Source organism: Myotis nattereri, assembly GCF_964212035.1.
Source record: "Myotis nattereri genome assembly, chromosome: 4".
Taxonomy (NCBI): Eukaryota; Metazoa; Chordata; class Mammalia; order Chiroptera; family Vespertilionidae; genus Myotis; species Myotis nattereri.
In genome coordinates this window covers 29,073,987-29,095,839 of record NC_138079.1, presented here as the reverse complement: position 1 = coordinate 29,095,839, position 21,853 = coordinate 29,073,987, and the positions used below count along the sequence as shown (strand labels likewise).

The 21,853-nt window shown below is 56.5% G+C and overlaps 1 protein-coding gene across 1 annotated transcript in view; it reads right to left on the bottom strand.

Annotated features, from left to right (window-relative positions):
• The window catches only part of SLC12A7 (solute carrier family 12 member 7), a 49,646-nt gene extending 28,266 nt beyond the window's left edge, over positions 1 to 21,380 (bottom strand). The window contains exons 1-3 of the mRNA XM_081090220.1: positions 21,194 to 21,380; positions 1,028 to 1,113; positions 376 to 498 (exon numbers count right to left, since the gene is read on the bottom strand). Of these exons, the coding sequence (XP_080946346.1) occupies positions 376 to 498; positions 1,028 to 1,113; positions 21,194 to 21,317 (333 nt within the window). The 5' untranslated portion in view covers positions 21,318 to 21,380. The remainder of the gene's footprint in view (positions 1 to 375; positions 499 to 1,027; positions 1,114 to 21,193) is intronic.
• Between the last annotated feature and the right edge of the window lie 473 nt (positions 21,381 to 21,853).

The following is a 21,853-nucleotide window of genomic DNA, read 5'->3' as shown; positions in this document are numbered from 1 at the left end:
ACTCATCATTCTCCCACAGAAAGACCCTCAACTGTGGCTTCATCTGCACCCATATACTAGTGAACATCGTCCTAAGCAGTGAGAACTGCGTTTGGCTATTCTGTCCTGGAGCCACGCACAACCCACCAGCCCCCAAGGGGAGTCTGCGTGGTTCCCAAGTGGACCTTACACATTCTCCCCAAGAACCTCTTTCTGCACAAGTCCTCATGACGGCAGCTCTGCTTATTTTTTAGGACAGGTTCCTAGAAATATTCCCTAAGAAATAAAATTCCTAGGAAAACGGTAAGAGACCAACTGTCCCATCACTGGAAAACCAAGGGGAGGGGAGGAGGCCCCGAGGGGTGCTGGGAGGTCGGGGGGCACAGGGGCTGGTACCTTGACCTCGCGCCTCCGGCTGTCCTCGGCCTCCTCGTGCTCCACCACGCCCTGGCTCAGGTTGGTGTAGTTGGCCAGCTTGTTGAGGAGCGAGGACACCATGGGGTTACTGTCCATTTCCTCCTGTTTGGAACCAAGATATGAGATAAGTCACCCAGATCCCAACATCAAACACCCCCAAACCGACCAGGTCAACCACAGCAGGGATCCTGCCGTGTGGACACTCCAGGGAGGCCTATTTCCAGGGCCATCTGGAGCACAGCTCCGCCCCGGTCCTGAAGCCCACAAATCTGAAATGCGCCAGCCAGCCCCGGTCACAACAGGTCTGAAGTCAGGGGTCAGGGGCCAGAGGTCAGGCTCCAGGACACGTTGAGCAGGGCACCCACCAGCGAGGGAGATCAGGGTTTCCGAGATGGCCCAGGATTCAGCCTCTCTAAGGCCCTCACAGGGAGGTGTTGGCCAAGGGGGCACATGGTGTAAGGGCTGTGGGACAGGGGCGGCCACCAGCTCCCCCCAACACGGTGTCCAGTCAGGCGGCCCAGCTCCTCAGTCCACTCTTAGACAGGAGGTCACGAGACCAAGACCGCTTTACTTATCCAAGTTACAGCTACTGTACTGACCCCTGCTTTTTGCAGGAGAAAGTGTAACTTACCTCAAAAAGTGCCATGTTCTTTCCTTCAAAGAAACTCTCTCGCTCCATGTCGCCATTGGGGCTGCTCTCTCTCGACTGTCCATCTCCTGCGGGGAAACAGCTCGGGTCAGTTCCAGGAGCCGATAGGTAGGAGGTGGAGGCAACAGGGAACCAGGGGAGCGGCAGGCCAGGGCTGGGGGGCGGGGTTCCAGAGACAGATGGGAACCCACAGCTGAGCCGAGCCAAGCACAGGGCACTGTGGGAAGAGTGGGCGCTGATGAGGGCACGGGGCTCTGCGAGCCATGTGTGGCCAGTCTTCCTTCTCTGGGAACACAGACGTGCAGGTGACCTGCCAACACCACACTCTGCCGGAGACCCCCACCCAGCGAGGCCTACGAGGGTCCCAGCCCCCTGCTCTGGCTGCTGAGAAGTGAGGCGCCAGGATGGGACAGTGACTGCGGCACCAGGATGCTGCCAGGCCAGGCATCCTGTATCACCCTCAGCGCGGGTCCTCCAGGGCCCAGGGCAGGATCGGGCTGCCGTCCACCATGGAGGTGCGACGGGCCAGAGCCCGGGTGACCCTCAAACAATACAACCAACGAACCATGGAGCCACTCAGCAACCAGGGAAAGTCCTTGGCAAATGGAGGGGAGCGATGGTCCCATCCCTGCCAACCCGAAACCCAGGCAGGAAAGGCAGTGCAAGTGAATCAGACCCCTGTGTTCCCCCCCTCCCCCCAACACACACACACACACACACACACAAGACCCCTCTACCTGGAGGCACTTTCTCAGCCACTGCCCCCAGATATTCAGTGAAACCTGAGCTGGATGCCTCGGGGACTCAGGCTCGGCTACAGGACCCTGTACAGAATGGCTCCCCCATCACCCAGACAATAGCCTGACCTTGAGGGGGCAGTCCATGTGCCCAGCAGGAGGTGTACCTCCGGGGCTTTAGGCCCCAGGCACTGGGCCAGGATGCCTCTGTCCAGTCTGCAGAGAGGACAGAGCAGTCAGCAAGCTGGGCACACAGGCTGGCGGGAAGGCGTCCTGGTGCAAGATAAGCCCAGAGAGTCTGACACAGAGTGCCCCCATACCGTTCACACAGAGGCGGCCTCTCTGCCCTGAAGCCAAAAATACTGCTTGTTGCTTCAGAAGAAAACCAGAAAGGGGTCAGGACACAGAAAACCTCACCTACAGTGAGGGGCAAGCAGGGTGAATCATGACAGTGAGGAAGCCAAGGTCATGGCCACACTGCCTGGGCCCCACCTGCAGGCGCAGTGCCACCCTGGACCTCTTACCCCCCACAAAGGCTGGAACCCCCCACCGAGGGCCTAGACGCAGCAGAGCTCCCAGGCCCACAGCCAGCCGCCTCTCACCTCCTTACCTAGCACAACAGGCGGCTTGAGAACCCAACACACGAAGCCTGTCCACCTCAGAGGAAAGAGGCCAGAGAAAGCGATGCCAGTCTGGCCTCACTCCACTGTGCACCCCGGCAAGAGGACCCCTGCAAGAGGACGGGCGGTGGGAGGCAGACCTGGCCTGGGGTGCCGCTGCCAGGAAGGGAGGGGACCCACAGCAGGCACAGGCTTCTGGCCAGCACCTCTTCTACGACCCTCCCTACAATGAACCGGACGCTTTCAGACCAAACATGCAGCTCTTTCTATAAGGATAAACCTGCTCAACAACCCAATGGCCCATTAGGGGGAGTTTAGTTTTAAATATGGCTCACTACGTAATAAAACCGCGCTTATTTTTAAAAATATGGGGCTGCCTGTGTGATGAATGCCCATGTATCTGAAGAGCGGGTAACTCACACAAGTCTGTGGCCTCTGAAAGGGCAGCTCGGGGTGAAGTGGGGCTCAGGGCGGGGCTGGGATTGCGGACAATAACCTCTTTGTGTTGTTGTGACCTTTTAAAGGTCCCTATTGGGGAGGGGGTGCTCAGCCTTCTGATCAGGAACGTCAAGTCCCAATCCATCCCTTTTGGGTCCCACAGACCCTGTGCTTCACCCGAACTCCTGGGGACAAATATCTAAAATATAACACCTGACCACGGGCCTGTAAGTTCCTGTAACGGGAAAACGCTCGCGTAGACAAGGGCCACGAGGAGACAGCTGGCGAGTTGTTTTGACAGCATTCAAATCCTGACGGGTCACCTGCAGTCCCCCAGCTGTTCACGGCAGATCCTGCCCTGGGTGTCACGGAACAGCAACAGAGGACATGGCCCACAGGTGGCCATCTCGGACCCCTGCCTCCATGGCTAGTCTGCCAGGACAGCCTGACCCAGGCCCCAGCTCACCGCAGCCAGGGCACGGCCACCAGAGAGTCGCTACCAGCACGTCTTCTGGGAATACCGATTTGACTTTTCTAGTGATAAGGATCAATGGCTGACACAGAGCACAGGTCCTGACGGTGTTTCTGGAGTGAACACTAGATGCAAAGGGCTGTCTAGACCAGCCTCTGTCTAAAGCAGTGGTGGGGAACGCCCGGATTGCAAGGCCCGCGCAATCATGTGGTCTGCCACTGCCAAGGCATTAGGGGTGAGGTAATTAAATGACCAAATATAGCAGCTAAAAGGTCCTAAATAGACACTTTTCGAAAGGGGACATACAGAAGGCCAAGAAACATATGAAAACATGCTCAAAGTCACTAATCATTTGAGAGATGCAAATCAAAACGACAATAAGGTACCATCTCACCCCTGTCAGAATGGCTATCATCAACAAATCAACAAACAACAAGTGCTGGTGAGGATGCGGAGAAAAAGGAACCCTCGTGCACTGCTGGTGGGAATGCAGTATGGCGTTTCCTCAAAAAACTAAAAATGGAACTCCCATTTGACCCAGTGATCCCACTTGTAGGAATATGTCCCAAGAAACCAGAAACACCAATCAGAAAAGATATATGCACCCCTATGTTCACAGCAGCACAATTCACTATAGCTAAGATTCGGAAACAGCCTAAGTGCCATCAGCAGATAAGTGGATTCCACACTACACAGTGGAATACTACACTGCAGTAAAAAAGGAGTTCTTACCATTTGCAACAGCATAGATGGAACTGGAGAGCATTATGCAAAGCAAAATAAGCCAGTCGGAGAAAGATAAATATCACATGATCTCACTCATATGTGGATTATAATGAACAACATAAACTGATGAACAAAAACAGAACCAGTCATAGAAGCATCAAACAGACTGTCCAACCTATGAGGGAGGGCGGGGGTGGGGGGGCGGGGGGGGTGAGATATCAACCAAAGGACTTGTATGCATACATATGAGCATAACCAATGGACAAAGATGGGGGGCGGGGGGGGGGAGGAATGACATGGTGGGGGGTGGGGGCGGTCAGGGAGAGGTCAATGGGGGAAAAGGGAGACTTATGTACTACTTTAAACAATAAAGAATTTAAGTTAAACAAAAACAAATATAGTAGGCTAATTTTTAAGTTGATAATTTTGTATGGCCTGTGAATGATGTTATAAATAATATCCAAATGGCCCTTGGCAGAAAAAAGGTTCCTTACCCCTGGTCTAGAGGATACTTGGGCCAGGACCTGACATGGTTGCCCAGCACCTAAGGTGCCCGGGGAGAGGGGGGGGGGGCAAGGAGGGGGGAGGGAAGGAGGGAGGGGATGCGCCTAGTTTTAGGTTCTCCCTCTGACGAGCCAGCCTGGCCCCACAACCTTGGACAACGTATGCAAGGCAGGCTCCTGGGTTCTGTGTTCTTGTCCCTGGGGAAAGGCGGCCAACATGGAAAGGGCCTTGCGGCACAGCTCAGGCCGGCAGCTCTCGGAGTGTCCCCGGGCACCCGTGAGGTCCACGCTCAGCTCACTGCCAGACACAGCCCCACGCTGTGTTCTGGGAAAGCACAGGCTGGTAGCCGTGGCTCTTGGGACTTGTTGGCAAGTAAACACTGTCTATCTGGCCCCCCTGCCAGCAGCACAGAAGCTCCAAGTACTTATCCTGAGGCCCCGATGTCTTTCCCAGGCATCTGACGCTCACAGGAGCAGGCGGCTCATAGGCCGTCAAAGAGGCGCTGAAGCACCCCACCCGTTCGCTGTGACAAGGAACACCTAAGACAAGGCATGCTGACAGAGGACTCGGAAATGAAACAGATAAGAAGTGTCCCCAGGGCTACCCGTGGGAGAGGAAAAGAAAGGACATCAGGCACGACGCATGCGAGGTGGGCATCTGGTGACTCGTTTACCCTGTAGATGAGCCTGACACGGAGACGGAAACCTGGTGAAGTAACCACCCTGAACAAAGACCGGGACAGGTCGGGGCAGTCCAGCGGCGGGAAGGACGTATGAGCCGCCGGGTGCACAGGCAGCCAGGGCGCCAGGGGCCGCTGGCTGGGGACAAGTTGCAAACCCAGTAGCTGCCTGCCCCCTTTTCAGGTTTCCAAAAAGTAAACAAAAGTAGCAGTAGGCGCTCTCAGTATTGGGGTGAATCCCTCCCATCTGGAGACTGCCCCCACGTTTATGACCAACCACATTTCCTCTTGTCATCCGAGGCATAAACCATAATGTAGTCATTACTCCTGTGAAGAACATACATTTCCCCTCATTTCTGAGAAGTGCCCACTTAGCCCTCAGGCGTGCCCAGCAGAACGGACGACCCATCAGGAGACAAGAAGCGTCTCTGCAGGGTGAACACCGAGCTGGAGTGTGACCCAAACCCTCCCGGCCAGGAGACCGGGACAGCGCCTGCGTTCAGAGGAACCTGTAAGCGTCCGCGGACACATGGCCCCCTCTCCCTGCTGCCCCCTACCCCCCTCCCCCTCCCCCGGCACAGAGCAGCAGCCCCCCGAGTAGCAAGTGTGACTATTTCTCCTCATCTCTGCTGCAGTCAAGACACCCCCCAGTAAAAATCAAATGCTTTGACGTGAGGGACTCACCTACATCTCCATTCACACAGCACCCGAATGGTTCTTATGATTTCCTGGGACTATTTGTACTTCTGAATACACTCAAATTTTATTTTACATTTTCAAAGGAGGGTCAGGTTACAATTAAAGTTTGAACAAAGGAAACTGGGCCCTAAAGACCCCCAGGGCCTGATCCATTCCCACACATGGAGCTCAGAGGGCAAAACAGGCCTCCAACCCTCTCCCACTCCCCAGACACAGCACTGCCAGGCCGGCCGAAGCTCTGGAGGGCAGGGTCATCCTCTGGCCGAGTTTTGGGAAGGCCACTCACCTGGGCTCACACCCGCTTCGTAATTCTGCTCATTCATGATGAAGGACTGAGGACAAGCCTGAGCAGAGGAAACCCTGGGATGTAGGTGCTGGAGGGGTAGGCCAGGCCCCCAGGCGTCCTCCTGGGCGAGCCCCACTGGGCACACAGCCCCCAGGCTCCAGGTGCCCTTGCGGCACGGTGGTGGCTCCTGATGGCCGGATGAAGTGGAGGGCCGTGTGAAGAGGGAGGGCCCCACAGCAGGATCAGGTGTCCTGGGCCAAGCCGGAGGAGGGCAGGCCCCATGCCTGCTGTCCCCAGGCAGGAGCGCTCTCAGCAGACGCCCTGGGCACGGGTAATCTGCTCTAATGGAGGAGCCAGTGTCTGCAGTCAGACGTTTAATCACAGTTATGGCCCAGAGGTCAGGGGATTAACCCCAAATCATCCACCAACAACACTCCCTCTCCTTGCCCAAAGATAACCCATTTCCGACTCACCTCCACATCTGAGGGCTGAAAACGCACACCGGCCTCACCATTACAAAAACAATTTTAAAATCTGTTGCTTTTACAATCTAGATGTAACTACCTGTTGTTTATTATACAGAATAATACTGCACTAATGTGGAAGGTCACAGCTCATGCGAGCCCTCTCTCCAAAGCTGAAACACAAGGACATGTTACAGCCGTCGGTCACTCGGCATAGACAGCAGGCGGGATTCCAATGCCTTAAGGTGACATGTGGTGGCGGCTGCGGGTTTACAGATACAGAGCCCGTTCCAGAAAGACTCCCCCAAAACTACCCCCTCCCCCCGCCCTCCATGGCTTGGTACTGATTCTTCTTATCACTGAGAAAACAGACGAGTTAGATTTTAAAACAGACCCTTCAGCCAATCAAACTTGCAGCAGAAGCAGTGAGCATGAGTTTCACTGAGCTCCCCTACCAGTCTGACCAGGAAATACCACCAGCCGGACTGGATGGCACTGGGGGTTGCAGAGTGGCCCTGGGGACGACGGGATGGGTTTTCCTTGGCCGGAGCTGCCCCCATGGGGTGGCTGAGCTGTGGATACATCACACGAGAAAGAACTGAGGTGCCAATGACTCTTGAAGAACAGAAGAGAATCTTCCTAATAGAGTGAAATGGGAGACTTTATGGAAACGTGGTAATGGGTCCATCAAGTCATCCCTGACGTGGCAGATGCGGGAAGGGAGGCACCGTGTGCTCGGTGTGGTGCCCATGACAGTGGCCCTGGTACAGGCGGTGGATTCCGAGGAGACCGCTGTCAGGGTTCAAAACCCACCAGGACGCCGGGGAGTGTCACACGGCCACCAGCCATTAGCATCTGGTTCACATGGCCCCAACCTCTGCCACTCGGTCAGCTCTGAACTCCTATGTGCTCAGGCCAGACGTCTGATTTTCTGTGAGACAGCAGGCACTTCCTAGAATTCGTCTTTTTATAGCCTCTGACATGCATATTTAATGGTCCCGCAGCAGAGGGCAACAGCAGCCCCGCTCCCTGACTGTCCCGAGGCCACCAGCCCTCAAAGCACTCGGGGGTCCTGGGCCAAGGACACCAACACCCACCACCTAACTGAAAGCAGAAACGCTGAGCACTCAGCCCCCCAACTCCACAGCAGAGTGGCTGTCCCAAATACGGGGTGACCTGGGCAGCAAGACAGTGACAACTGGCTACAACACGGAATAACACGAAATCATAAAGCCATGTGCCACTCCTTTTTTAAAAAGTAAAAGGCTGGGGGTTGGACAGAATGACTCGTTTCTAATTAGTAAAGTGCAGAAAGAAACCTAACCAGCACACCTCAGCCAGTCACCCAGGTTCCCGCAGTCGCATGAGCCACGGTGATGTGGGCACCCAGCATGTGACAAGGTGAGAAGGTCACCCTCTGAGGGCTTCCTCCCCAAACCCACAACCCTAGTCTAGTCATGAGGGCAACATGAGTCACACCCCAACTGAGGCCATCCTCCAGCCCACGGCCTACCTCCTCAGACTGTGCGCCATGGAAAACAACAACAGTCGCAGGACCTGTTGCAGCAACAAGACACTGAGCAGCATGATGGCCGAGTGCAGAATGGGGTCTGGAGACAGAGAAGGATGTCGAGGGTGAGGTGAGATGCTGAGGGTCTGGAGTGCAGTGGGCAGTGGCATGCAGGACCAGCCCTCAGCTGTGACTACCATGGTGAGTGCAGATTGGACACCAGGGCCTGCAGGAACCCTTCCACTTCCACATGCCCCACAAATCAGAGCTATGCCAAACACACAGTTCACTGAGTAAATAATTCTCATCTTGGTGGGACCACAGAGAGGCACTTTAAGAATGAAGGCCAGGAAAACACAGACAGGTGCAGCTTGTGAACGTCAGGGCATGAGAGGGACCGTCCTTCGGAACCACTATGTTTAAGTGATTGGGCAAGAACCAGAGAGACACCCAGAAACCACCAGGTGAAAGGTAGTGGTGAGGGGGCAGGTCTCCATATATTGATTAAAGGTGCGGGATTCAGAACTAGGGTCGTCTGAGGTCATATAGGCGGTGGGAGGTTGATTGACCCCAATACTTAGGTGTGAGCCAACATCCCATAGCATTCTTGCCTCAAAGTGTTTCTCCTAAAAATAGCCCCAAGGAAATGGGCATATATAATTTCTGTGGCATTCTACAAGATCTTTGAGTAAATTGATGTCAGGAAAGACAGCAAGGTGGAGAACATTCTAGACCAGCCATGGGCAAACTACGGACCGCCGGCCCATTTGAAATGAATAAAACTAAAAAAAAAAAAAAAAAAAAAAAAGACCGTACCCTTTTATGTAATGATGTTTACTTTGAATTTATATTAGTTCACACAAACACTCCATCCATGCTTTTGTTCCGGCCCTCCGGTCCAGTTTAAGAACCCATTGTGGCCCTTGAGTCAAAAAGTTTGCCCACCCCTGTTCTAGACCATAAGCCAGCAAGCTTTCTCTGTAAAATCACTCACTACCACTGAAGACAATGTGTGAACACAGGACCATGTTCCAATAAACTTTACTGACAAAAGCAGTTAGTTTGTTGGGCCATAAGTTGCAGAGCCCAGCAGCCAGCTCTCACCACACAGCTCATGTGACTCTCTCACCAGCCAGGAGGTCCCCCAGCAGGTGCTTACTGCAGCCCAGCCTAAGGTCTCCCAGCTTTAGGACGTGGCCCCACCTTGCAGCAGGTAGAAGAGCCCACTTCCTGGAGAGGCCCTCTCCTCATGCCCCTGGCTCTCTGGCTCGAAGAAGTCCAAGGAAGCCAGCACTTCATGGGTTACTCCTCAACATGGCATAGCCGGGCCTCAGGGACCACACACACCTGCGGGTCCCCTCAAGGCTTCGACGAAGTTCCAGGAATACATCTGCTCACAGCACCTTCAGCACCTCAGGCCAAGGACCCAGAGCTGCAGCCCACAAGACCACAGACCAGCTCACCCAGGAACAGACTGGCTGGCTGGCTGGCATCTACCGGTGGAGAACCAAGGGACTGAGGAAGCAACTGCAGCGGGAAGGAGCAGGACAGGCCGGAGCACACAGCCCTGACCAGTTCCATCCTACTCCTCCCCATGATGCCACTCATCTGCATCTTCACCTTGTCATTTCACTCCAAAAACATTTCAGCACTCTGCAAGCTGACAGACGTTCTGCGAAGCCCCACACCTACCCCAGTGCTGGCCACACCCCAAGCACGAACCCCGTCCAGCCAGCTGAGGCAGGGGCATCTCAAAGCACACAGCAGCCACCAACACCCGGTGACCCTGACGCCTAGGATACAGGACACCCACTGGCCCAGAAGTTTTCCCATCCCCCTCCAGGCAACCTCTGGGCTTTTTCTTTTTCTGCCCTCAATCAATTTCTCCTGCATCGATTTTGATGCCCATGTTTCTGGCTCCCTGAAATACAGACTTAATCCCAACATCAGTAAGCGTCAGATGGTGACCAGGGACAACTCCCTTCCCCAGGCCACGCCCAACCAAGGTCACTCTGGGGACTGCACAGAAGCTGTGGGGCACTTGAGCTTTGTCCCTGAGAGAAGTGTATATGCCCTTGTCATTACTGAGCAAACACAGTGAGTCCTCTGCAGGGTCAGAGAGGGCAGCCATCAGCCCAGAGAAGCAGGAGGGGCAGTGGGAGGCAGCCGAGGCTGTCCAGCTCCGGGGCAAAGAGGAGGCCGCAGACCCACCTTCTGCCTGTGTCCTGGGAGCACGGACCCAGAGCCTGTGTCCTGCCGTGGCTTGGGAGCCCAGACCACTGTGGTGGTCTGTTGTGGACACTGGGTCAGAGCCCGAGTCTTGCCAAGGACAGAATTACCAAGAGGGCCCCAAGTGCACTGTGCCCTTCTCCACTCTCCGGTTACAGCCTCCACCAGCCCCCCCATCTCCACGCACACTCTCCCCTCCCCGAGTGAGCCAGCACATTCCTCCCCCACGCCTTCCTCCTCCAGCTCAAACATGGGATTTCACCACAGTCTCTCCCAGAACAGCTCCCCAGGGAGGAGCAGAGTGACCTCTGAGACTCAGAGCCAGACATGCTCCCAAGGGTCAGCTGGCTAGGCCGGACCAACATTGGCAGCCATCACCTGTTCCTGCCACCAAGCCTGGGCGGTCTGCCCATCACTGGACACTGAGGGCCACACAGGGGCCTGCACAGGCGCAGCGATGGGGGAACACATGGTCTGCCCATGGAGCCGAGAGGCACCTCAGCAGAGTGGAGTCTCTTCTGGTGACCTCATGGTGCATCCATCGTCCAGACCCCACAGCACCCACAGCCACTACCCCAGAGGCCAGGTCTTCTTAGAAGTGGTTCAGTGCTGGCATAAAGTGATTTTAGATTCCACAATCCTAACAGTTAGATAATGACCCCTGGCCCCTGCCCGCTGCCCTCCATGCTTTGCGCCAGGATCAATTCTGGGACCTGAAATCCAGCAGCCTGGCAATCAAGGCCAGCAGGGTGCCCATGGGCTTTCTATTCAGGCCAAGAAAACATGAAAGCTTGAGGTTGAGTTCCCACGTTTTTAACAGCAAGTTTCTGGCTGAAACAGAAACGCCTTCTACATGAAAAACAGAGGAAACATTGAGAGGACGAGGACCACCCACAATCCACCAGCCACGACCACCACTGCTCCTGAGGGGTGTTCCCTCCAGCGTGTCCTTTGGAAGGAATGAACAGCCTTCCCCTTCCCCATCGGGGCTTCCAGGGGAGTAAAAGGGTCCTCTGAGAACATGCCCCAAGATAATGATATCCATGTACGGCCTCAGGTTAAAGCCCACCTGGGTGCAGGTGTGTTCCTCGCCCTCCCCCACCACCGACCAGGCACATCCAGCGGGGCTCCTGCCATTGTCTCCTCCGGTGCCCATTGGTTGGGAGGAGGTTCCCATGGAAAACACTGAGGAGATCTGGGGAATTCTGAGGCCAAAGACCAAAGACCAAGGCCCCTGCTCCCGCCTCAACTTACTCATCACTCCATTCAGGGCCCTCAGTCCCCACTGTCTGGACATGACCCCACCTCTGGCAGGTTTTTAGATCTGACACTCACACAGTCTAGAAAGCAAAGACAGTACCAGGTGCTCAGCTACCAAGAGGCACTGATGCAGAGAAATGGCAACCAGGGGTGGCCATAAAGTCCTGGCAAAGTAGTCAGACATACACATGTGTGCACACTCAAACACAGACACACATCAGAACACAGGCACATGTGAGCAGACACAGACACACAGAGATACACACATGGCATATATACACACAGCACACATTCAGGCGCGCACACACAGCACACACGTCACACTCACATTAACCTACTTGTGCAGGCACACACTCAGTTGTGCATGCAGATGTACACACGCATGCATGTTCACACACACACACACATGTGCACACACACACAAGCTCATAGGCATCACTGGGGACCACAGGTCTGAGAGCTTCTCAAGAGAAGAATGTGTTCCCAGACTTTTCTCTAAAGGATGCACCCCCCCCCCCACGTGGAAATGACAGGCTCCTGGGGAACTCCACTCCCCACACCCCCTCAGTCATGTGGCTGCTCACTGCTCCTGGACCGACCCCTCCCACCTCAGGGACCAGCAGCTGGCAATCTGAGGGGGGTAGGCAAGAACCCCCACCAGCTCCCAGGGGCAGCTCCCATTACCAACTCCGGCTCCTGTCTGGCTGTGGTCAAGACCCTTGGTGGGAGGAATAGGAAACCTAAGAACAACCTGGCGCTTCTCTCCTCTGATTTCGGCTCAACTTGATCCCTCCCCAGTGACCATCCTCCGAGCCTCCAAGAGCCCAGGCCCAACCCACAGGCGCCATGAACAGACGGAGCCCAGAGACAAGAGGTCACAGCCACCTCTGGGGTGGGCAGACTGGCTCCTAGAGAGGGAAACTGAGGCACAAGGAGAACTCAGGGATGGCCTTGAATCCCGTAGGGCCTCACGTCATCCTAAGGTGGATGTGCCCACTCGAGCAGAGGGCAACAGACACTCCCACCTCGCAGACGGCACCAGGAAACAGCCACTGTGCTGGCCAAGGGCACGGCCTGTGTGTGAACACCCAGCCGCATCACACAGCCAAATCGAAAGTGGTTCTGGCGCCCAGTGGTGAGCACAGGCCTCAGGCGCCACTGGCTCTCCTCCCAACAGCCAGAGACCCCAGGCCTGTGAGTCATGCAGGACCAGGCAAGTGGAGAGTGTGCTGGAGAATGACCCAGACACAGGAAACTAAACTGCCGCCTGGAACCCAGCTCCCACCCCCATCCACACAAAACAAAAACGCACTTCCACTCCTCCCCCAACTGTTTTCTCAGAAAGAAACCGCCGGAGGAAAGAAAGAGGAAGCCAGCCAGGAACCCCAAGGAGGGACCAGGGCCTTTCTCAGGGCCCTGTCAGAGGCGGGCCCGTGGGGTCCACACAGACACCGCCACCCCAGGCAAGACCTCCACACTAATAGTTCACGGTCTTCCTGGCCAGGGACCCAGGGACCCAGCTCCATGACCCCAGCCTCGTAGCACCCACCAGCCATAGAGACCACCTTGAAGGAGCCAGCTCACCAGGGTCCCCTGGCAGGAAGTTCAAGAACCCACATGGCGCCAGCAGTCATGGATGGGGAAGCTGGGCTGCCTCATTCCTGGCTGGTCCTGCTGAAGCTCAGGGGCTAACTGCACAGAGCAGCTCTCTGCTCTGAAAAGTGAGCCCCCCTCTTCTCCACAAAAGGAAGGTATTAACACTTTGTGCCTACTCTTTTGCTGCACAGCACTGCCCAGCATCCCCCAGAAGGGGGCCCAGGCCCCCCGGGGTCAGTTCTCAGCAGGTGACCACAGCCAAGCCGCCTGGCAGGGTCTGGACGGCCCATTCACCCATCTATTCCAGGTACCATCCATGCCACTGTTACTCAGCCCCAGTCCCACAGGGCCCCTCATGAAGGCAGGCACGCCCCAAGAGGTGGGTCTTCCCTCCTGAGGCCCCTAGCTGACCTCACATGCCCAGAGCTGGCAGACATCTGCACACACACCCCAGTACAGCTGTCTCTACAAAATGACTCTACGGGACACCCCCACAAACATGCTGAAACGGAAAGCACCTGGCTGTGTGAACAGTAGTTAAAACCTAACACTGAACATCACATTTTGCCCTCCGGTCTCACATCTACAGAGCCTGACACTTATAAAATCCATACCCACAGAGGTGATGACAGGAGACCTGGGAGGCTGACAACACAAAGCGATCAACCAGACACCGGCAGACGCAGCCCCGACCAGACCACGGTCCCATCTGCTGCGCCCCTGCTGTAACAGGGCCCGTCCACCCTCTTCCTTAATCACTAAGCCCTCAGGACAACAGATTCTGGTCAGCATCAAGCTATCTTAAGAACAAAGCATCAGGTCTGCTGACCATGGAATTTCCGCCCAGCTGAAGATAACATCTTGCCTTCAGTTGTCTTTCAGCCCCAGGCCCAAGAAAGCAAGAAAGTGGATGACCCGGTGGAGCACACCCTCATGAAAATAGAACAGTGAATGCCCTGGCTGACACCACGACCTGACAAAATGATCAACTACTCCCCACCTCAGCCCCAGCCAATCAGTAGAGTCAAGACCCTACTCCCTTAGCCACCATGATTAATGATTTTCCCCACATAACCCACCCCCTGGAAGCCATCGAGGAGCCCTAGCTTACCTGTGACTCCAGGCTTGGCATCATTTCCTTAAAATAAACCAACTTTCTTGGCTGTAAACTCCTTTTGTACGTTATTGGGCTTTGAGGTGAGCAGACAAATGGACTCCTTCAGTCTGGTAACAGCTGTGCAGCAACAAGAAGCCATCGACAGTGGCCCTCCAGCACCGCTGCCCTGGAAGGTGTCCTGGTCCAAGGCTACCTGTCCCCTGATGTAGGAGCCCAGGCCTGGGGGTCATCAGGTCAGGACTCAGGACCGTGGCCACAGGTCTATTGGTCAGAAGCCCTGACAGAGGCTCTTCACCACGGCTAGGTCCCCCAGCGGGCAGGGAAGTAAGGACAGCCCACCATTCACCTGCTGGGTCCGACCTGGACAGATACCCCTGTTCCACTCCAGCTGTCCCAACATGGTCTGTGAGCCTGAGCTGCAGCACATGACCACAAGCCAAACATCTCCCAAGGTCCCACGTGGCCTCGGCCCTGACCAGCCCCAAGACCACAAGGTACCTTACCCTTGCAACTCCCTCTTTCCAATGGCCCCATAAGAACTTCATCCAAAATCCCAGTGGTATAGAGTAAGCCTGCCACAGACCTCTGAGGAGAAGACATTTGCGGTCAATTATCTGAAGGAAACATCCTTGAAATTCAGTTGAACCTGGGCCAACTGAGAAAAGGATAGATGGTGCCACATGGCTCCTGTCCCCTCCAGGTCCCAAGTCAGAGATGAGAAAAGGGGTTCCATTCTCCAATAGCACCTGAGACAGCAACGATGCACAGGCCCTTTCAAGGCACTAGGAGCAGCAGGAAATTCCACAGGCTCACTTGGCCCCACAGAGCTGCCTGGCACAGAGGTGAGTTGTACACACAGCACAGTGGTACCACCACATCCAAGCTCTGCAGGAACTCATGGCCAACTCCTTCCCGGCTGGCAGCGATGAGAGCCCTGTCGAGCACACAGGCCCATTCTGCCAAGGGCCCTCAGAACCCACAGACCCGGCGCTCCTCCAGCTGCCCCTCTCATCCCCCGCACCAAGGCATGTAGCCTCATCGGCTCTAGGCTGCCCCTTGTGGAATTCCCCTGGGCCAGTCATCACCCCTGGCTTCAGAACCTGACTCAGTCACCGGACAGTCTGACAGTTGGGCCCATAAGACAATATGGGGCTCTAGCCGGTTTGCTCAGTGGTCAGAGCATCACCCACGGACTGAAGGGTCATGGGTTTGATTCTGGTCAAGGGCACGTACCTCAGTTGCAGCCTCCATCCCGAGCCCCGGTTGGGGCGGCTGCAGGAGGCAACCAATCAATGTGTCTCTCTCTCATGTCAATATTTTTCTGTCTCCCCCTTACTTCCACTCTTTCTTAAATCAATGGGGAAAAAAAATTTTCAGGTGAGGATTAAAAAAAAAAGACAACATGAGGACAGTCATATGTCCATATCACCGAAAGGGACTGCAACAACAGGGAGCCTGCCTGTGGAGTCAGCTGCTCCCTGCTCACAGCCACAGCCCACCTCATGAACAATGACAGGTGGGCGATGGGCTCACCTGGATGGAGCAATTCCAGTCTTCGTGACTCCTGGTTGCAGCAACCCTCTGGACAGTCACAGAGCCAGGGCATCAGAGCAGAACAGGCCCCAATGCATATAGTCTCCATGTGGACAGGGCCAGGGTTCAAGACTGAAGGCCCACCCTGCCTGGTCGCCACTCTCCCTGCCCATGCCACTGCTGTCCCCAGCCCCAAGTCCTGAACAAATGTCCCCTTCTGAGAGGCCACCCCAACACCCGGACCCTCATGGTACTCCATTTTCCCCACTGTACCACAAGTCACATTCGAGATCCTACAGCCACCATCCCCCAGGAGGGCTCACTGATGCACCAAGAACCACGATGGATCAGCCATGACGGACACTCCACAACCTTTGCAGGTCAGACAGCAGCTGCCATAACCAGTGCCCAGTGGCCCTGCAGCTGCCTGATCCTTTTGGGCTGCCTCTGGAGGCATCCCTCAAGCCAAATCCCATGCGTCCACTCCTCTGAGCAGCAGCAGCCACTGGTGTCCACAGCTCAGACGTCCAGTCCAGCAAAGCACTGAGACCAGGTCTGGGGAACTTTCCAGAAGAAAAGACCACAGAACTGAACCTAAGAGGTGATGGGCTCCCACACTGTTCACAGAGCATGAAAGCTCGAAACACATTTCAGACCAGGGCACAGACGTGTCCCCACTGCCTTCATGGCCCAAGATGGAGCTGGCACCCCCAGCCACGTGACTGGACTGGTCTCCTGGGGAGCTGCAGGAAAGAACAGATGCTCTCACACCATGTGACCCAATGCCAGTGATTACGCCCCTCTCTATCCGCCATGTGTGGAGTCAACGCACACACATGCCCACAGGAGTACACACACAAACATACACAAATGCCCACATGCATGCACAAAGAGACATGTACACACATGTGCACATGCAGGCGGCATGCCCACACAAATGTGAACACACGGCCTCAGCAGGAGGCCTTAACCACATCTTCACTTGATTTATAAGAAAAGGGCCTATCGCCTAAAGATGGTCTGGAACCCCTGTGAGTGCACGGAGGACGCAGAAACACAGGCCATACGCCCAGCACTCGGAGCCACGCTCCATTTCGTGTGTCCAACTATTTTTTGTTCCTTTGCCTTTACAAATGGAATTTGGTACAAAATATATGTTTGGTAACCTCGGCTATCCACCTCATACGAAATCTCCCTAAAGAACATCCATGGGCCAAGCCGCTGACAGCGAGTCCCAAGGAGACAGGCCAAACATGGGGTCTGCCCAATGGATGGGCCAGCCGTGCTGCCTGTCCTTCCTGTGTCAGTGTGACACATCCCTTTCCTTCCGGAAACCCAGGGGCGGATGCTGCTCCGTGCCCTTGCTCAGCAGGACAGAACCCGAAAGCTTTGTCCTGTCCCACTTTTCAAATGCACTGCTCCCTGAACCCCCACGTACAACCCCCCGGAGTTGTGCTTTCACCATCTCAGCAGCCCCACGCTCGGCAGAAAACTCGCTCCAAACCTGGGGTCATGGCCCCATAACCCCTGAACTGGCCCAGCTGATGGCCTCGTAGAATGCCAGCCGCAACAGGATAACGGTGATGTTCCCCAGGACTGCCTGGATCAGCACATCGGGGTACCTAGGTCCCCTTCACAGAGGGCGGGAGGAGAGACCCTGAGTGACCAACAGGACCTGAGCAGCAGAATGAAGTCACAGAAAGGAATCCAGAAAGCGGAACAGCAACCCAAGGAAGAGGAAGTGGAGTCAGAGCCACGGGAAATGCCACGTGGGGAACGATCTCGGCTGGGGTAGGAGACAGGAGTTGCAGGATCCATGAACCCTCAGAGGGCTCCATGTGCACTCCAAGGGCAGTCCCACCCCATTAGCCACAGAAGCAGGAGGTGGAACTTCCTCTGGGGGCCAGGGCCTGTGGCCATGCCTCAGTAAGAGCTTGTGTGTCCGTCCACTCCATGGTCCCATGGGTTGTTCATGGTCTCTAGGACTCACCCACACTTGGAGGGGGGCGGGTCACCAAGAGAGGAGGGTTAGACTCCTCAAAGTCAGTTAAAAACCCACCATACTCAGCCCTGGCTTGTATGGTTGGGATGTCATTCCATACACTGAAGGCTTTCGGGTTTGATTTCTGGTCAGGGCACTTACCCAGGTTGTAGGTTCAATCCCTGGTCAGGAGGCAGCTAACCAACCGATCAACGTTTCCCTCTCACATTGATATTTCTCTCACACATTGATCTCTCTCTCTCTCTCTCTCTCTCTCTCTCTCTCTCTCTCTCTCCTCTCTCTCCTAAAATCAATTAACAAAAAAAAAAATCACCATAGTCAGAAAAGCACCCTTTTCACCACCTCCCCTCTATAAGGTATTTCTATTAAGAAGGTATCGAGAATGCGGGTATACATATAAATCTGTCCTATCCACTTCCAGAATAGTCTCCCATCACAATAAAATGCAGAATAAATGCCCCATCACACAGGGGACCAGGGTGTGGTGTCCATCCTCAGGGAGAGGACCAGCCCCCAGGAAAAGTGAACCCCAGTCATCCCAGTACACCAGGTCTCACCTCGCTGGAAGGGAACGGGGAGGCAGGAAGGGCACTCAAATGTGTCCACAGCAGAAGCTAACATTGATCTTGGCCTCTGCTTCCCACACCAGCCCTCTCTGCACCCAGCCAATTTTCACTCACTGGGGGAGTGTCTCCTTTAAGGGGCCAGGACTCCATGAAGCAGTGCTGGGGTGCAGCACCAGGCACAGGCCTGCCAAGAGAGCTGGGGTCAAGGCAGAAGGACTAGTTCAAGGCCAATGCTCAGCATCCACCACCTGCCCACGCTGCCACTTGCCTGGGCGCCCTAGGGGCTTCTAATAGCCAGAAATGGGCTGAACTTCACAAAGATATGGCTCCCACGGAGGCTCCAGCCTGAGCACAGAGAGGGCCCAGGACGCTGTGGGATCCTTCCTGCTCTAAGTGTCACAGGGTCAAGAGGCCCTCGTGCCTCCAGGCCAGACAGATCCGAGTCTGATCTCATGAGCCCCTGGGCTGCAGTGGAAATAAGAGGCACGCGACCCAGGGTGAGGGGTGAGGATGGCACCACCTCTTTCCACCACAGCCCAGGGATTTCCAGGTACAAGATCTCCCCAAACTTGCTCCACCACTACCAGGAGGCCCACCCAGAAAGCCAGGTGCCTCCCTAGGGGGTTTGAGGGTCACCCAGAGTCATGAAGGAACTTCAGTAGCGCCAGTGACCCTGTGATCGGGCAGGCAGGGCCACTGGCATGGGACCCTAAGTTCAGACCTCACACAACATGGACCCCACACATGGGCCTTTGGAAGCTGTTCCAGCCTTGATGTTCCCAGTTCCTGCAGGACCTTCCCCCATAAGAGGGCACATGGTGGCTTCCTCCGCATCATGCTGGTGACACACTGCCCTTCACAGGGCATCTGAGCGCTGCCTGTGGTCTGACAGCTTACGTTAAAACTCAGAGACCCCGAAAGACAACAGCACTGTGACCCCTCAGCAGGGACCACCTCCTCTGCCGCCTCCCTCTGATGAAACATGAAGTTTATAGAACACAACACATGGGAGTCCCAAGTCAGCTCCATGCCAGCTCAGCCAAGGGTCACAAGCTGAGCTCAAACCTAAAGGGTCTGTTAACAAATGAGCACAAAGCCCACGCTTGGCGCTCCTGAGTCTGAGATCACCCAGGCAGGTGCCATTTCTGTCCGGCCCCCAGCAGGAACTGGGGGATTCAGGTTTGTAAAGTGAAAGCACTCAGGGAAGGGGGATTGGGGGCTGGAAACCAGCTGGGCCACCCATCCGCTCTGGACTCCTAGGCCCAGGGCACCACACGAGAGCTACTGAAAGTAGAAGGGACAAGCAGGAGGAAAATGATCCCCCGTTTTAAAACAAGCCACAAAGCCTGGAGAGAGAGTGAGTGTGGTCCCAAGATGGGGCTAGCAGGCAGGGAGCCAGACATCCAATAGGGCGGCGGAGGGCTCCTCGGGGAGCACAATGGCTGCTGGTGGCCAGAGAAGCTCATCCTTGACGCTCAGATGCAGAACCACTGGGCAGTGGTGAGAGAAAGGCCAAGCTTACAGACTCTGCCTTCATGTTCTATCTACCTCCTCTCAAGACCCTGTGCCAGGAAGCAGCCAGGGAGCAGCTGTGACCAGCCCCACACCCAGCAGAGCAAAGCTGGGCAGCTGCCTCGCCCTGAGGGAGGGGACACCTGAGGGAGGGGACAGGACCCTAATGACTGAGGATGCAACAGCCCATCAGGACATGCCTTCCCCATGGTGTCCCCAGGAGGGCCTGGCCTTTCTGCCAGAGTAGTGACCACTCAGGACCTGTGGGCTCCACTGGCCTCACCCTCTTTCCTTCAGTGTCTGCAGCTGGCAGCCTCCACCCCAGGCTGCAAAGGGAGAGAGGGGGGACGGCACAGGCGGAGAGAGCCCAGCTGTGGGTGCTAGGCTGGGTGATCATTCCCCCCAATTTCTAGAGGGGAGCTGAGAGCAGAGATGAAGCTCTTCACTGGGGAGAACTCACCCATCAGCTGCAGGAACCCAGGCTTGGGGGAGCCCCCACAAGAGAAAGTGAAAGTGTTACCGACCTGGGACTCCAGGACAAAGGCCAGGGGGACCCTCAGTCTGTGCACAGCTGGGGAGCCCCGCCAGGGACCTGCTGATGACCCACAGAGTGGGCGCAGACAACTGGGACCTCAGCAGGGTCGAATCTGACCCGCGGCCCACAGCCCGGCCGCGTGGGAGCAAAGGCCTGAGGAAGCAGGAAGGCGCTTCAGAGGGCAAACCACCCGCTTCGGCTATTTCACCCCACCTTGGCCCCAGGATTCTCAGGAGGCCCCTCCCCCGTTCCCATAGTTACCCCGGGGTGTATCCCACCTTCTACACCTCCCCATTGCCCCACCCTGAGTGTGAGAAAGAAGGTGCTCCCTGGGCGCGGGGTGGGGGGTGGGCATAAACATGGTCCCCAGATGGGCTAGCCGGGCAAACAGCAGGGGGGACCCACAGCCCTGGGAGCGCTGGCACCGCAGGGATACTTCGCCCTGCGTCCCCGCGACTGAACTTGGTCGGGGGCTCTGCGGGCTGGAGGGGGGTGAGGGAACCTCAGAAGTGAGAGGAACTGCGGGGTGACCCCGGAAAAGGGGAGGCGAGGCGGGGAAGCAGTCCCACACTCTTTCCTCCGGTCCCCTCCCGCCCCTCCCGCCCCCAGCCCCGCGCAGCCCGGCTCCGCCTTTGTCCCGCGGACAGGTGCGGCCGCGCTCACCCCGGCTAGAGCAGTCGGGCTCGTGGCCCTCGGGGGCGCCCGGCGCCTCAGTCAGCTCGGCCGCCTCGTCCTGGTCGCCGTCCGCCCGCCCCTCCACGGGCACCACGGTGAAGTTGGTGGGCATGGTACTCCCGGTCCTGCGCGCTCAAGGCCACAACGCGCTCCCCAGCCGCGCTCCGCTCCGCCCGCTCCCGCCGACGCGCGGCCGGCCTAGGGGCGCAGGGGCGGGGTCCGCGTGGCCCGCCCCCGGCCCGCCCCCGGTCCCGGCCCCGCCCCGCCTCGCCCGGCCACGTGATCTCACCTGCGGTCCGAGGCCCAGGAAAGTTTGCGAGGGGCGGAGCGGGGTGCCTTCCGCCGAGGTGGCTCCCCTAGCCTGTGCCAGGTCTGCTGGCGCCCCCTGCTCGCCCCGTGTCACCTTCCCCCGATGGGTGACTCTCTGCTTTGGCGCTGCGGCCGCAGAGCAGGCCCCTGCCGGCGGTCCCCACCACCCCGCGTAGTAGCTCCCGACACAGTCTGGCTCCTTCGAGAAACAGAAGTGCCCCACCCCCAACCAGACTGAGCTGGAATCTGATCTCCCCGCCCCCTCCCTGCCTGCCTGGAGCTCACCCAGCCCCTGGGCAGGGGTTTCTGGCAGAAACGTGCTATGGTTGGGGAGGAGGG